Source organism: Stylophora pistillata, chromosome 14 (assembly GCF_964205215.1).
Source record: "Stylophora pistillata chromosome 14, jaStyPist1.2, whole genome shotgun sequence".
Taxonomy (NCBI): Eukaryota; Metazoa; Cnidaria; class Anthozoa; order Scleractinia; family Pocilloporidae; genus Stylophora; species Stylophora pistillata.
The window spans coordinates 12,283,181-12,296,857 of record NC_142532.1 but is presented as its reverse complement, the minus strand read 5'-3'; the positions used below and the strand labels follow the sequence as shown (position 1 = coordinate 12,296,857).

At 40.6% G+C, this 13,677-nt stretch overlaps 1 protein-coding gene across 1 annotated transcript in view; it reads right to left on the bottom strand.

Annotated features, from left to right (window-relative positions):
• Nucleotides 1-7,541: 7,541 nt before the first annotated feature.
• The window catches only part of LOC111328178 (uncharacterized), a 62,670-nt gene continuing 56,534 nt past the window's right edge, over nt 7,542-13,677 (bottom strand). The window contains exons 38-44 of the mRNA XM_088745829.1: nt 12,832-13,014; nt 11,287-12,309; nt 10,566-10,693; nt 9,694-9,752; nt 9,264-9,392; nt 8,828-8,876; nt 7,542-8,050 (exon numbers count right to left, since the gene is read on the bottom strand). Of these exons, the coding sequence (XP_088601955.1) occupies nt 7,647-8,050; nt 8,828-8,876; nt 9,264-9,392; nt 9,694-9,752; nt 10,566-10,693; nt 11,287-12,309; nt 12,832-13,014 (1,975 nt within the window). The 3' untranslated portion in view covers nt 7,542-7,646. The remainder of the gene's footprint in view (nt 8,051-8,827; nt 8,877-9,263; nt 9,393-9,693; nt 9,753-10,565; nt 10,694-11,286; nt 12,310-12,831; nt 13,015-13,677) is intronic.

Sequence of the window (13,677 nt, the reverse complement as noted above, 5' to 3'; positions counted from 1 at the left end):
CATTGCATATCAAGTGGGAAAAACCCATTCTTAATCAGCAATTAAAGTATCTAGAATTATCTCTTTCCTTTTAATTACGTTGTTCCTTGGTATCTTATTTTATTTATTTTTTTCTTTTGATCTAGTCAAGCGCGCGCTATTTACATTTTTCGCGTATTTAATATTCAAATTGAAGCCTAAGCCCTGACACGTAATTTTTAACGTACCTTAATATAAATTCAAATGTACAACCGTTAAAAGCTCATTTGCAACTGAAGATGACATGAGAATGTCGAAACATGTCTTGTAAATTTAAACTCAAAGTTGTCGTTTCGTTTTTGAGAGTTATTGTCACTTGTCCTTAAAGAGAATTCTAAAAGTGCGCGAGACACTAACGTCATAAGCCAATAAAAGAGATTTCTAAAAGTGCGCGAGATACTGACGTCATAAGCCAATAAAAGAGAATTCTAAAAGTGCGCGAGACACTAACGTGCCAATCCAATGAAAAAGATACCATTGTTACAGTCGAATGAAAGACAAACACGAGGATCCGAATACAAGCTACTCGTTCAATACTCATCACTTCGAATAGTTCTGGCCTCGGTTGTTCGAAGGTTGGATAACGCTGTACACTGAATAAATCTCTATCCGGTGGATAGCGCAGTAGGTTTTGCTATCTCTTATCCGCTGGATAGCGATATCTGCCTTTTATACAATTGGGCCCTGAACATCATTAATTTTCCATTTCAAAAAATTTGAAATTTATTTTAACTCATGAAAAAATATTTCCTAACGTACATCAACCGTCAAAGGCCTTGAAATTGAGAGCCTCAACTAAGAAACTGAACTGAGCGCCTGGACTCGGAACATGAACTGAAGGTACGAACTGTGAGCCTCAACTCCAAGATTGAAATGAGGACATAAACTGCGAGCATAAACTCAGAACGTAAAAATTATCTTTATCCTCGATTTATAAATATAACAATAATGCAGAAATGCGTTAGTCTGCTTCATAGTGATAAAAAGCTCGCAACTAGGTTTTTTTTCATTTCAAAGCATTTTGCTTGACTCACTAAGAAACAGAGAAATTCCTAACACAAACACTGGAGGAAAAGCGAAATACAGAACGATAAGTACACAAAGACAAGAAACGAAACTTACCTCTCCAAGTCCGCAAGTCTCCCGTATATTTCTACCGATGTGGCAAAGGTACGCTCTATGTAACCTTTACCAAAATACCCCATGAACTGTTGAAGAAGAGGAATGGTCGCTTTCACTGTCAGTCTGTAGGGGGAGGAATGATAGAGCCAAGAATTTCCCTACGAATCTGTAGAAATCGTCTTTTCGATTGATGAGCCGATTGGAGCCCAATTTATTGAATCTATTAATGAGAAGAGTAAATCAAAGATTTTCTGAGCATCTCGCGCAATTGACAACGTTACTTACTTACTTACTGCCCATCATGCCTGCGTGGCACATCATGGGGCAGCAACAAAATCCTTCCAACCCTGTCTATCTTTAGCCAGTTTTTTTTCAATGGTGCACCAGCTGTAATTGAGCTCCTTTAGTCCCTTCTCTACAGTCCCACGCCAAGTTGTTTTCGGTCGTCCTCTGCTTCGTTTGCCTTCAGGTGTCCAGCGTATTGCAATTGTGGCTATGTTGTTACTGGGCTTCCGCATCACATGTCCAATCCACCTCCATCTTCTCCTGGTGACAAGTGTACGAATATCCTCCTGCCTGGTTTGCCTCAGTAGCTGGTCGTTTGATATTTTCTGAGGCCAGAAGATTCTCAGAATCTTCCTGAGGCTAGCTGTGTGGAAGGATGCTAGTCTTGAGAGGTCTTGTTCTGTCATTCGCCAGCATTCCGAGCCGCAAAGGAGAGTTGACAATACGCAGCTCTGATAGATTCTAAGCTTCGTCTCTGTGCTATAGCTTGCTGACCTCCACATTGATCATAAACTCATAAAGGCATATCTTGCTTTGTTCAATCTGCTTTGTCTATCTACACTAGTACCTCCATCTTGGCAGAGCACACTTCCGAGGTATGTGAACTTGTTGGTGTATGGAATGTCCTGTCCTCTTACCCTGATCTTTGTTGGCGGAAGGGAAATTAACATACATGACCTCCGTCTCCTTCAAGCTAATTCTCAAGCCGACCTGGTTGCTAAACATGCTGAGCCGGTCTGTCTTCTCCTGAATATGCTGTCGAGTGTGGGACAATAGGGCTAAATCGTCTGCGAAGTCGAGGGCTTCAAGCGTAGTAAAAGGGGTCCATCTTATGCCTATTCGCTGATCTTCCATTGTTCGACAAAGGACCCAGTCGATAGCAATATTGAATAGCATGGACGACATGACACATCCATGCCGTACACCGGTTTTAACTTCAAAACTTAGATCCCCCTGACCGATGTAACATGTGCAATTTGAGTAGAAGCATTTGATGATATTAACAATACGTTGTGGAATGCCATATGCTCTCAGAATCTGTCAAAAACTGTCCCTATGAATGCTGTCAAATGCTTTCTCATAGTCTATGAAATTTACATACAACTCCCTGTTCTACTCAGTACATTGCTCAAGTATGTTCCGTAGTGTGAAAATATGATCCGCACATCCACGCCCCTTGCGATATCCAGATTGTTCGTTCCACAGATTGTCATCAACAGCTTGGGTTTGCGCTGTATAATGACCTTGCAAAAGATTTTACTCGGCACAGACGAAGGGTAATTCCTCGCAAGTTGTTACGAATCTGTAGAAATCGTCTTTTCGATTGATGAGCCGATTGGAGCCCAACCTCTTGAATCTATTAACGAGAAGAGTAAATCAAAGATTTTCTGAGCGTCTCACGTAATTGACAACGTTACGAGAAGTTACAGAAATTTTGTCACAACACGGGTGATTGCTATGTATTCTCTAGCTACATTATGCTTTACTTAAAGTCAACGTTTTGCAAACCGGTAACCTATGAAGTCTGTTATCATTCGAATTGTGAGTTATCATCACCTTCCTCCACAATGCTCGTGTCCAGTGAAACAGACAACCTTGACGTGCCACGTCAGACAGTAACCGCGGGAAAACTGACCATAAGGTGCTTAAAAAATCAGAGACCAACTTCTTAACCAATAACAAGACAGAGAGTAGATCAGGCACTACTCGAGACACAAAAAGGAGTAAAAATTGTGAAACTTAGAGTTACCAGAAATAAAATGTTGTCTTTGATTGTCATTCCTAGTAATATTATGTAGCATTTATAGTATAGCAGGACTAATAGTTTAACATTCGATAGTTAAGTAATTACTCTGATCGTCTACTACCTCACGGTAGTTTCGATTTTTCTTCCCGGACATGACCATGAACAGGAGGGGAACTTCCTCGGCTAGTTCACTTCTTTTTGTAAATTCATCTGTGGAGAAAAGATGCATGAATGAAGGGCAGCAAAACTTGAAGGTACCTTCAACGCACGAGGTCTTCAAGTTTTCCCGACAAAGGTCGCCTTACTGCTGGGTTGTAGGGAAAATGAGGTTCTGCTTGGACCTGATCTGGATGTCAGCCTGCAGAAAATTTGGTGGTATATACTCCTGGCCCAGTTCGAAACCAAGATCTGTGGGGCAGTTTGGCCACATTTTCGCGCCAAATAACTTATTAAAGTTATGAACTCTTTTATCGTGACGTCACATGCACAAAAAAGGCTAGTAAAATAGAGCTCCGCTAATAACTCAAACTCGGTTAAATCGACAAACAAAATCCAATTTCCCTTTGATTTGACCCCATTTTCTTTATCATTTATCATAGTATTATCAGCTGCCTCGAACTCGGTTGACTCTAACTCCCTGTTAACTTCCCTGATAAATCGAACTTTAAGTGACTACGTCACGCCCAACGTCAAAGTTTCAGAACCTAGCTGATCAACACATTCGAATCAATGATGAGGTAACTTAACCATAAATCAATCAGCGAATTTGAGATTTTTTCTAACATAAATAAATGTTGTCATGTCTCTAATGTTTGGCTCGACACTAAAAGATTGTAACCTTCATGGAAATGGCTGTTAAAATATTTAATTGATTGTTATTTCAAGTGCAAATCATGTGAATAACTTTCTTGTCTACAGATATGATTGGCATGTAGTAAAGTTAATTGTCCTTTGTATTATAAATGTCATTTGAGCGAGATAAAAATAAATTTTTAACCAGTGAATGTCTGAAGGAGGTTTATTCTACGAATGAATAGGGAAATGTATATTGGGGACATTTCCACAATTTTTGTCGGGCTATATCTGACTGATATAAAGGTGCTCAGTGATGAAAAATACCCGCTCGTAATAACCGTTAAATGTAATCTCTAACTTGTTCCCAGATGTCCCAGTGAAAATAAGCTGCAAATCAACTATTAATGACAGTAATATTTTATAGGGCTTTTTCAGAATAATACTTTGTAACGTATATGTGCACGATCCTTCGCAGTAAAGCACTATTTGAGCAATAGTGAAAATCAGACCTGAAAAAAATTTCAGGCCTGTACTGGTCAAAGAGGAGTGTGTACATAAAAGCAAAAGCGCCCTGAATACCTGAACATGAACACAGAACATAAACTCAGAACGTAAACTCAGAACGCGAACTCAGAACGTGAACTCAGAACATGAACACAGAACATGAGCTCAGAACATAAACTCAGAACGTGAACTCAGAACGTGAACTCAGAACGTGAACTCAGAACATGAACTCAGAAAATGAACTCAGAACATGAACTCAGAACATGAACTCAGAACGTGAACTCAGAACATGAACTCAGAACATGAACTCAGAACGTGAACTCAGAACATGAACTCAGAACATGAACTCAGAACATGAACTCAGAACATGAACTCAGAACGTGAACTCAGAACATGAACTCAGAACATGAACTCAGAACATGAAACAAGATCATGAACTCGGAGCATGAACTGAGATCACGGACTGAGAGCCTGGACTGAGAGCCTTGAGTAAGAATCTGGACGGAGAGCCTGAACTGCCGGAGAGCCTGAACTGCCGGAGAGCCTGAACTGCCGGAGAGCCTGGACTGAGAAATGAGCCGAGGAAATGAACTGCGAGCCTGAACTGCATGCCTGATATGAGAAAATTAGCTGAGAGTTTGAACTGAGAGCTTGGGCTGTGAGCTTGAAAGAAGAACCCGAATTGAGAGCCTGTGCCGAGAACCTTAAGTGAGGGCCTCAATGGGAATTTACGTCAGCCGTGAAAGGGCCTAAAATTAATCAATCAGCCATCTAAATGCTTAGATTTTTTTCGTCAATCGTCAAAATTACAGCTTCATATTGGCCGCCAAACCGTTAAGAGTTCTACCGATCTCCGCAATTCAGCCGCTTAGCTATAACATTTTTAGATCTGGAAGTATCTATAAAATGGTAGACTAGTCTCCAGGTTTCCAAAAATACTCAGTTTATCATCTCTTTCACTGATTGTCGTTAATAAAAATGACAGTTTAAAAATATTTTGATTTTCAAATTCATTTTATGAGATTGAAAAATAGCTGATTACACCGCTAACCTGTATCCATGCCTTTCGACGAGATCCCAACTAAAATCACTTTACTTTTGAATCATTTTAAGCGTTCTGAAAGCCGTTAATAGCTATTTCTTATCGTTAAACTCCTCATCGGGAGTTTTCACCGTCATATCAATGATTTCCTCGGGATCAACGACTCTTTTATCTATGATCTACGCTTAAAATGATCTTAATGAGAGTGGTAGAAGACTAACCTAGATTTGCGCGAGACACTAATTTAACTTTCGAATGAAAGAGAATCCTAAGAGAAAATTCTAAAAGTGCACGAGGTACTATTATAACAACCCAGTGAGAGAGAATTCTAACAGTGCACGAGATACAAATTTAACAATCGAGTAAAATATAATCCTAAAATTTTAAGTGTACAAGATACTCGAATGAAAGGGAATTTTAAAGTGAGCAAGACACTAAAGTAAAAAACTAATGAAAGACGGTCCCAAAAATATGCGTGGTACTAATGTAACAATCAAATCTAAGATTACAAATGTAACAATCCAATGAAAAAAAATCTTAAAAGTGCACGACATACAAACTTTACAATCCGATGAAAAGCAATCTTAAAAGTGAGGGGATACTAACGTAACAATCCAACGTAAGAGGATCCTAAAAGTGCGCGAGATACTGACGTAATAATTCAACGTAAGAGGATCCTAAAAGTGCGCGAGATACTGACGTAATAATCCAACCTAAGAGGATCCTAAAAGTGCGCGAGATACTGACGTAATAATCCAACGTATGAGGATCCTAAAAGTGCGCGAGATACTGACGTAATAATCCAACGTAAGAGGATCCTAAAAGTGCGCGAGATACTGACGTAACAATCCAACGTAAGAGAATCCTAAAAGTGCGCGAGATACTGACGTAACAATCCAACGTAAGAGGATCCTAAAAGTGCGCGAGATACTGACGTAACAATCCAACGTAAGAGGATCCTAAAAGTGCGCGAGATACTGACGTAATAATCCAACGTAAGAGGATCCTAAAAGTGCGCGAGATACTGACGTAACAATCCAACGTATGAGGATCCTAAAAGTGCGCGAGATACTGACGTGAATCCTCTATTTTGATGATCTCACCGTTCTTAACTGTCAACTAACCTCCTAGTTTTAGATTTAAAAATACCTGAAGACAGTGCTCAGCTCTGACACAGACTAACCCTCTTAGATCTCAATTGGTCGCCACATTGAATCTCACCCGAACAATTACCGTGTTGAATGGCAACGGAGCCACGAGCTTCCCAGGGAAGTGTTTTAAAAAGCGCGCTAGCCTGTTTAAAAAATGGTGTTGACGTGGAACTGAAGAACTCCATTCAATATTTATTTCTTTCATGATCATTTCAATATATAGACATGGGTGTGGTTTTTTTTAGTTAACGCATGTAATTATAACAGTTGATTTTTGGTGTGAAAGTATTTACTTTGTTACGCCTTCATTGTGAAATTGTACGTGGGTCGAAGCAAATCCCGATTTCGACAGAAAAAGAATACGTTCTGTGCTGAGGAAAAGAGTCCAAAGGTTTGAGGGCGAACTGGCAAAGGTGGGGCGAACGTACTTTACGTTAGGGGGCGAACTCGCAAATGTGGTATGGGGCGAAACCACCATACTTCTTTCGTAATTCGACACTCCTAGCCGTTTGTGCAGCGATTTATGGCGTGCATTTGCAGTTGTGTAAAAAATTCCACGATCTCGATTTGGGGGTGAACTTATAAGGGTTGGAGCGAACTCACAAAGATGGTTCTAAAAGCGAACTTGTAATGGGGCGAAACCATCAATTACCAATTGAAATTGCGCAAAGACGAAAGTATTTAGGAAATTTAAAAGAACTTCGCGTGTTTTCGAATCTGGTCTTCAAGGCCAAGTGAAGGATTCAATATCGCGCGTATTTATATTCACAGGAATGGAATTGAAACGGAACCTTTTTACCTGTGTATAAATGGGTATAGGGGTAAGTGTGCAAGTAAAAATCAAGATCACACCACGAAGAAATAACACTCGCAGCCATTTACATCTCCGGTACGTTTTTTATTAGACATTAACTCCCATCATATAAGGTTACGAGTTTGTGAGATAACTATTACTTTGACCCATTCGTTCCCCTATAATTGCTTAACGACGACGTCTTCGGCCAACACTTTGTTGATTGATGTCCACAACTTGACCTTTTTCGTCGATTTCCTTTATTCCGCTTTTGTCCTGTTCAGACACACACTTGAACTGTTGACAGCGACATGCTTTAATCTCGAAAAAGGTTGTCGAACGGACTTCGTTGTTGGGGCAGTCTAGAGTTGCCGTGTAGCGTTTTCCTGTAGCGGGCTCGCAACATGTGCAGAACGACTCCAGGCCGGTCTCGCCATACGTTGAAGTGGACATGGACTCACAAGTTCCGCGGCATTTGTTGTGCTGGTACTTAGCTCTGGATGTGCAGTTTTCCTTTGTCTTGATGTAATCAAATTTTCCTTTTTTCAGTAAACAAGTGCCACTGCTGGCTATGTCGAAGTTGGGGCCTGGTTCTATGAAAATTTAGTAAGGGCAAATCAGTATCAGTAGCAATTCTGACTAACTAACAGCTTTCTCAGGCTGATTTAACAGAGAGCAATGCGGCAGCGGCGCTTGAGCCTTGACCGAATCACAGTTTTGTGTTCCTTAAACATTTCGCTCTTACGGTACCTTTCTTTAGCCAGGGATACAAAAGGGTTTCGCCGACATGTCAGGCAATTATGAAAAAATGGTGGGGGGGGGATGGCCTGGAATTCCTTGTGGGGGGGGAGAGGGAATACCTCTATACCAACTAAAAGCGAAGTCAGCCCGGGAAAGTTGGGCCTTAGGACTCGCAAGCTAGCTTTTTCTGACTCTACTCTATTCTACTCTTCATATTCTTAACAAAGTCCGTGTTGGAAAAGGTGGTGTGTTGAAATGGTCGCTGAATCAGGATAGAGCTCTCGATAAGCAAAATAATTTTCTTTCTCTGTTAAATCCATTGGTTTTACACAGCTTCCTAGCTCTGCCGCAACCACTCCTTTTTCTTTTGTACGTTTGTGAGTTGTTTCTTTTTGACCTCATTATTCTCCACCGCTTCAGTCCATCTTAGTTATAAAGATGATATATAGGTTCTCGGGTGGTGGATAGTAACATGCTCATTAGCTCGGGAAGTGGTCGGCCCTGTCCACGCAAACTCTGAGAGGATCAACCAGGTGAGGTACTTACCCCTCGAGATGTAGATGTAAAATACCCATAACAATAAGACTTGTACTTCTGGTATTTTTCACTAATTTCTTGATTTAACTTACCGCATGGAGGACAACAATCCTTATCATTGGCAGGAGGTCGAATATAACCCTACAAGAAAAGGAAATACTTAAATCAGCAAAGTTATTTAAAATGCATGGCGCTGATGTGGGTTGAGAATTACGCTGGAGATTGGCAATGGTAACCAATCGTTATTGCTCCTGTTGTAGATGTTTTTTTCTGAATTTCTAACCAGCCAAATGTTAATGTAACAATTACCTGAAAGAAAGCATATTTTGACCTTCAGATTGTATACAAATGTCTGAAGGTGCGTTTCTAATTGGAGCTCACCTGCAAAGATCATTTCCTCACTTGTAATCTATTGGTGCATGCTCATGAGCACGTCGATAATGATTCCCTTGGACTTGGTTTGGATACAAGAAAACAAGCGCTGACTAACAAGAAAGACGTATATAAAGCCCAAGCTCAAATGCTCACCGTTGGACATTTGTCGCAAATAACATGCTCTGTTTTTATCTGTACACTTTGGTTTAGAGGGTAGCAAGGGTTAACAGTAAGTTCGCACTTGAGTTTCAAGCAGCTCCCATCTGTCCAGGTAGTGTCGGGCTATAACAAAACAAAAAAATATCAACATCACGACACCTTAGAAGTGACCTACTTTTTTCATCAGCCTGCTAGGGTTGCTCGCTAAAAAAACCCACTTTCCCTTTCAATACTGTAGAATCATAGAAAACCAAGTGTAATATTGTAGAGAGGGAGAGCCGGGAGTTAAAATAAGGGTATTGGGAATAACACTGGTTGGAGTATTTCGATAATATTGCGCTCTTATTAGTAACGTATCAACATTTTTGCCGCTGATTGATGCCATATTCTCTGTTTGCGCCGGCACGGTAGGCATTTGACTCACCGCATGATATTCTGTCACATTTTTGCTGTTAATGTAGAAGCATGATGGACAGATTGACGCTGTGGGAATAAAAAAAATTGCAGATAAAACTTAATACACAGCAACTAAATATTACTGTGGCTCAATAACTGGTGTTTATTTCTGTCAAAATCATCTCAGTAGGCAGTCAAACAATCGAATATAATTGGCTAATAACACGCTCAGAACCGGTCCAGCTTTACACTGTACAGGCCAAGGTCCGAGTTTTCCGGGCTGGTCCCAGCAAAGCATAAAAGAGAAGACCGGAAGAAAATTATTTACCAATCAGGGTCGGTCCGTAGGGGGAAATCCATGCGATCATCCCACCCATTAAAAAACCCTTTTCTAATCCATAAGAATTTAAGTGTGATCCTTAAAGGTTTTCTTTAGTTAACTGAACACATTTTTGTTGTGTTACGCAAAATTGCAAAACAATTCCCTTTTTGTCTGCGTTTAACAAGAGACAGAGATGAAACTAGGGAAGGACTACGGAACGGTCAAGCTGATATTCCGTACTTCTATCTTTTCCTGAGATTTTGTGGCTAATTGTAATTTCGAAAGTGGCCGAAATTTAAAAGAAGGGCTAATGGACCCTTCAATATACATTCTAACCGAAACTTCAGATTTTTTCTAGGAAAGCGTATCCAGCAATTGCTTAGTGAAATTGCGAGTACCCATACTAACGATGAAAAAATATTTTCTTAATCAGAAAGGAATTAGCCCCCAATGCTTTACAAAGTGACTCTCAAAGTGACACTCAATGTAAGAATTTGCAACAGAAGGTAGCTACGCACGGGGCTTATCTAAAAGTGAGTCTACTCAGTACAAAGGAAATAGCAACTTCGGATACTCACAAACGCTAAAAGATGTCGAAACTGAGGAGGACAGCGAGGGACTAATTGAGCTCGAGAAACTCGTGGAAGCCGATGAGGAAACAGACTTCGTGAATGTTGGCGTCGTTGTCGTCACCAAACTGGTGAAACTAAAATAAAAGAATGCCTCTTCAACAAAATTATTAATGGAAGTACCTTAGCCAAGGGAAAGATAACCGACTAACTCTGATGACCTACACATATTAGAGGTTAAGAGATCTTTGATGCTTCATAATGCAAATTTAAGCAAATTGGGGGAACAAACAAAAAACCGCAACCAAAACCAAACCTATGCATTTTGAATTCTTGTTTCCCAATCCAAACTACAAGACAGGTTACCGAGAAAATATACCGAGACAACACACCAAGATCTGACATGCATTCGAAAGCTACCATCGCTAGCGAAGGTCTAGGGACGCTTAATTCGCTTCCGTACGGGCTGCACTGGTTCTCGAATCTTTTCTTATTCCTGCCCCACCCCCTCCTCCCCTCTCCACAATATGTAAAAATAGTTATTTGCACTCAAGTTATTGCTTAAGTACGAAAGTTTAAGTTAGTTACGAGTATATTGTTTGAATGAAGAGATTATAAATTTTGAATGAAAAGTTTTAAAAACAAAGAACTTAACCAAGAAGAGCTATTTGTATTTACCTTCTCGATGACATTTGACAATTATTCTAGTATAATCTTAAGAGAAACTCACCGAGACAAGGTGGTTGATGTTGATGTTGAAGTTGATACTGATGTGGAAACACTCGTTGATACTGATGTGCTGGCACTGGTACTAGTGCTCACACTAGTTGACGTTGAGGTAGACACACTGGTGGATACGGATGTTGAAGTACTTGTGCTTGCACTGGAATATGTCGAGAAAACTGTGGTTGTTGGTGTACTGACACTTGTCGAGGTCGATGTGGATGTGCTAGTGCTGAGCGATGTTGATAGACTTGGTGACTTACTTGTGCTCAATGAAGTCGATGTTGAAACAGATGTAGAGGTGGACGCTGTCGTCGAGGCACTTGTGCTTGCACTTGACAATGTCTTGGAAACCGATGTTGTCGGTGTACTCACACTAGTTGACGTTGAGGTAGACACACTGGTGGATATTGATGTTGAGGTACTTGTGCTGGCACTTGAGTATGTCGAGAATATTGTTGTAGTTGGTGTACTAACACTTGCTGATGTTGACGTGGAGGTGCTTGTGCTAACAGAAGTTGAAACACCAGTCGATGTTGAAGCAGACGTTGAGGTCGATTTCGACGCCGACGTAGACGCACTGGTCGACACTGAGGTTGAATAACTTTTGCTGCCACTTGAATATGTCGTGGAGACCGATGTTGTTGGAATGCTCACACTAGTGGAGGTTGAGGTAGACACACTGGTGGACACTGATGTCGAGGTACTTGTGCTAGCACTGGAATATGTCGAGAAAACTGTGGTTGTTGGAGTACTGACACTTGTTGATGTTGACTTGGTTGTACTGGTACTAGTTGACGTTGATACACTTGTTGACTTACTTGAACTCAATGAAGTCGATGTTGAAATAGACTTCGAGGTTGAAATAGACACGCTTGTGGACACTGAAGTTGAGATACTTGTGCTGGCACTAGAATAAGTCTTTGAAACTGATGTTGTTGGAGTGCTCACACTTTTTGAGGTCGACATAGACACACTTGAGGAAGCTGATGTTGAGGTGCTTGTGCTAGAACTTGTTGAGGTTGACAAACTACAAAGAAAAAAATGCAAAGTACAGAAATATTAACGAGAAGACCGAGCATCAGTTTGGTATATTTGGTGCGATTTTATCGTAAGGGGTTTAGTTTGAAGAAAAATCTAGAGTTAGCGTAAGAAACCATAACTTCCGTGTGTGGTTCGGTTTTAGTAGGTTATGACACAAGTCAAGGGTAAGATTTCTTTTGAATGCTCAAGGCATTAACTTTGCCTCTTGTGAAAATATACTTATTTGGTGATAGTAGAGTACGGAGCAGGGCAGGATGTTAGTTGTAAACTGCAAACCAACCAAGATCACTTCCCCACCCCTGCCTTTTCTTTCTTTGGCTTGATATAACCCTTATTTCCCTCCCGTTCTCCACACCCCTCCCATCAACTAGCCACGTATCCTAACATTCCCGCTTTCACCTATGGCTGCACTCCACGAGTGAAGGTTGAAGTGGATTGGTTTATGCTCCCTCACCATCCTTAACTATTAACTGACCACCCTTCACAGCTGAATGGTAAATGTAAAAACCTTGACGTGGATGATTGTGTCGATGGCTTCAAACTTGGTGGCTTTCGACTTGATGTGGGTATAGAGTACTGTGTCCCTGTACTTCTTGTCAGGGCACTAGATGGGAAAACAGTGACTGCAGTCTTCTCAGAAACTGGTTGATATGACGACGGTAACACTGGAGTGGACCTCGAAGTAGAAACACTGAAAGACGAGGGAAATACCGGTGAGAACTTTGATGCAGAAGAAATGGTGAGGGCTGACTTCCATTTACTCTCAACGCGAGAAGATGGAGCTTGAGTATACAAAGGCACCGAGCTAACCAAGTTGAACAAAAAAGTTGACTGGTGACCACTTTGTCATCACACTTGGCATTTTAGAAAAATCCACCCTTCCCTTTTCCTAAATCTCTGACATTTGTAACAGCACAGCGTAATCTTGATGGTTATATCTCCTATCCTCTACACTCTCTTCTATAATTTTATTGGAATCAATTGGTTGATTTAAAAAGTCATTCGAGTTTTAGTCTCAAACGACTTGCTGCAAGCAAACAAAATACAGTGGAACCTCGATTTAACGAACCTCTGTATATTGAAATCCTTGGTATAACGAATGATACTTCAGTTTCAGCCTGGCTAAAGTTACAGTAAAATGTATGTCACAGAACCTCGATATAACGAATCCTCGATAACGAACCAGTTTCCCCAGTCCCTTTACACTTCGTTAAATCGATGTTCCACTGTAGTGTCTATAGCACATTTCAAAATAAAAACTCTCTCGATACTTGAAGGAAAAACCTGGAGTTCTAACAATTTGGCAGTTTTTTTCCAGGGAAATGCAACTACAGTTGTACTAACCACGATACTA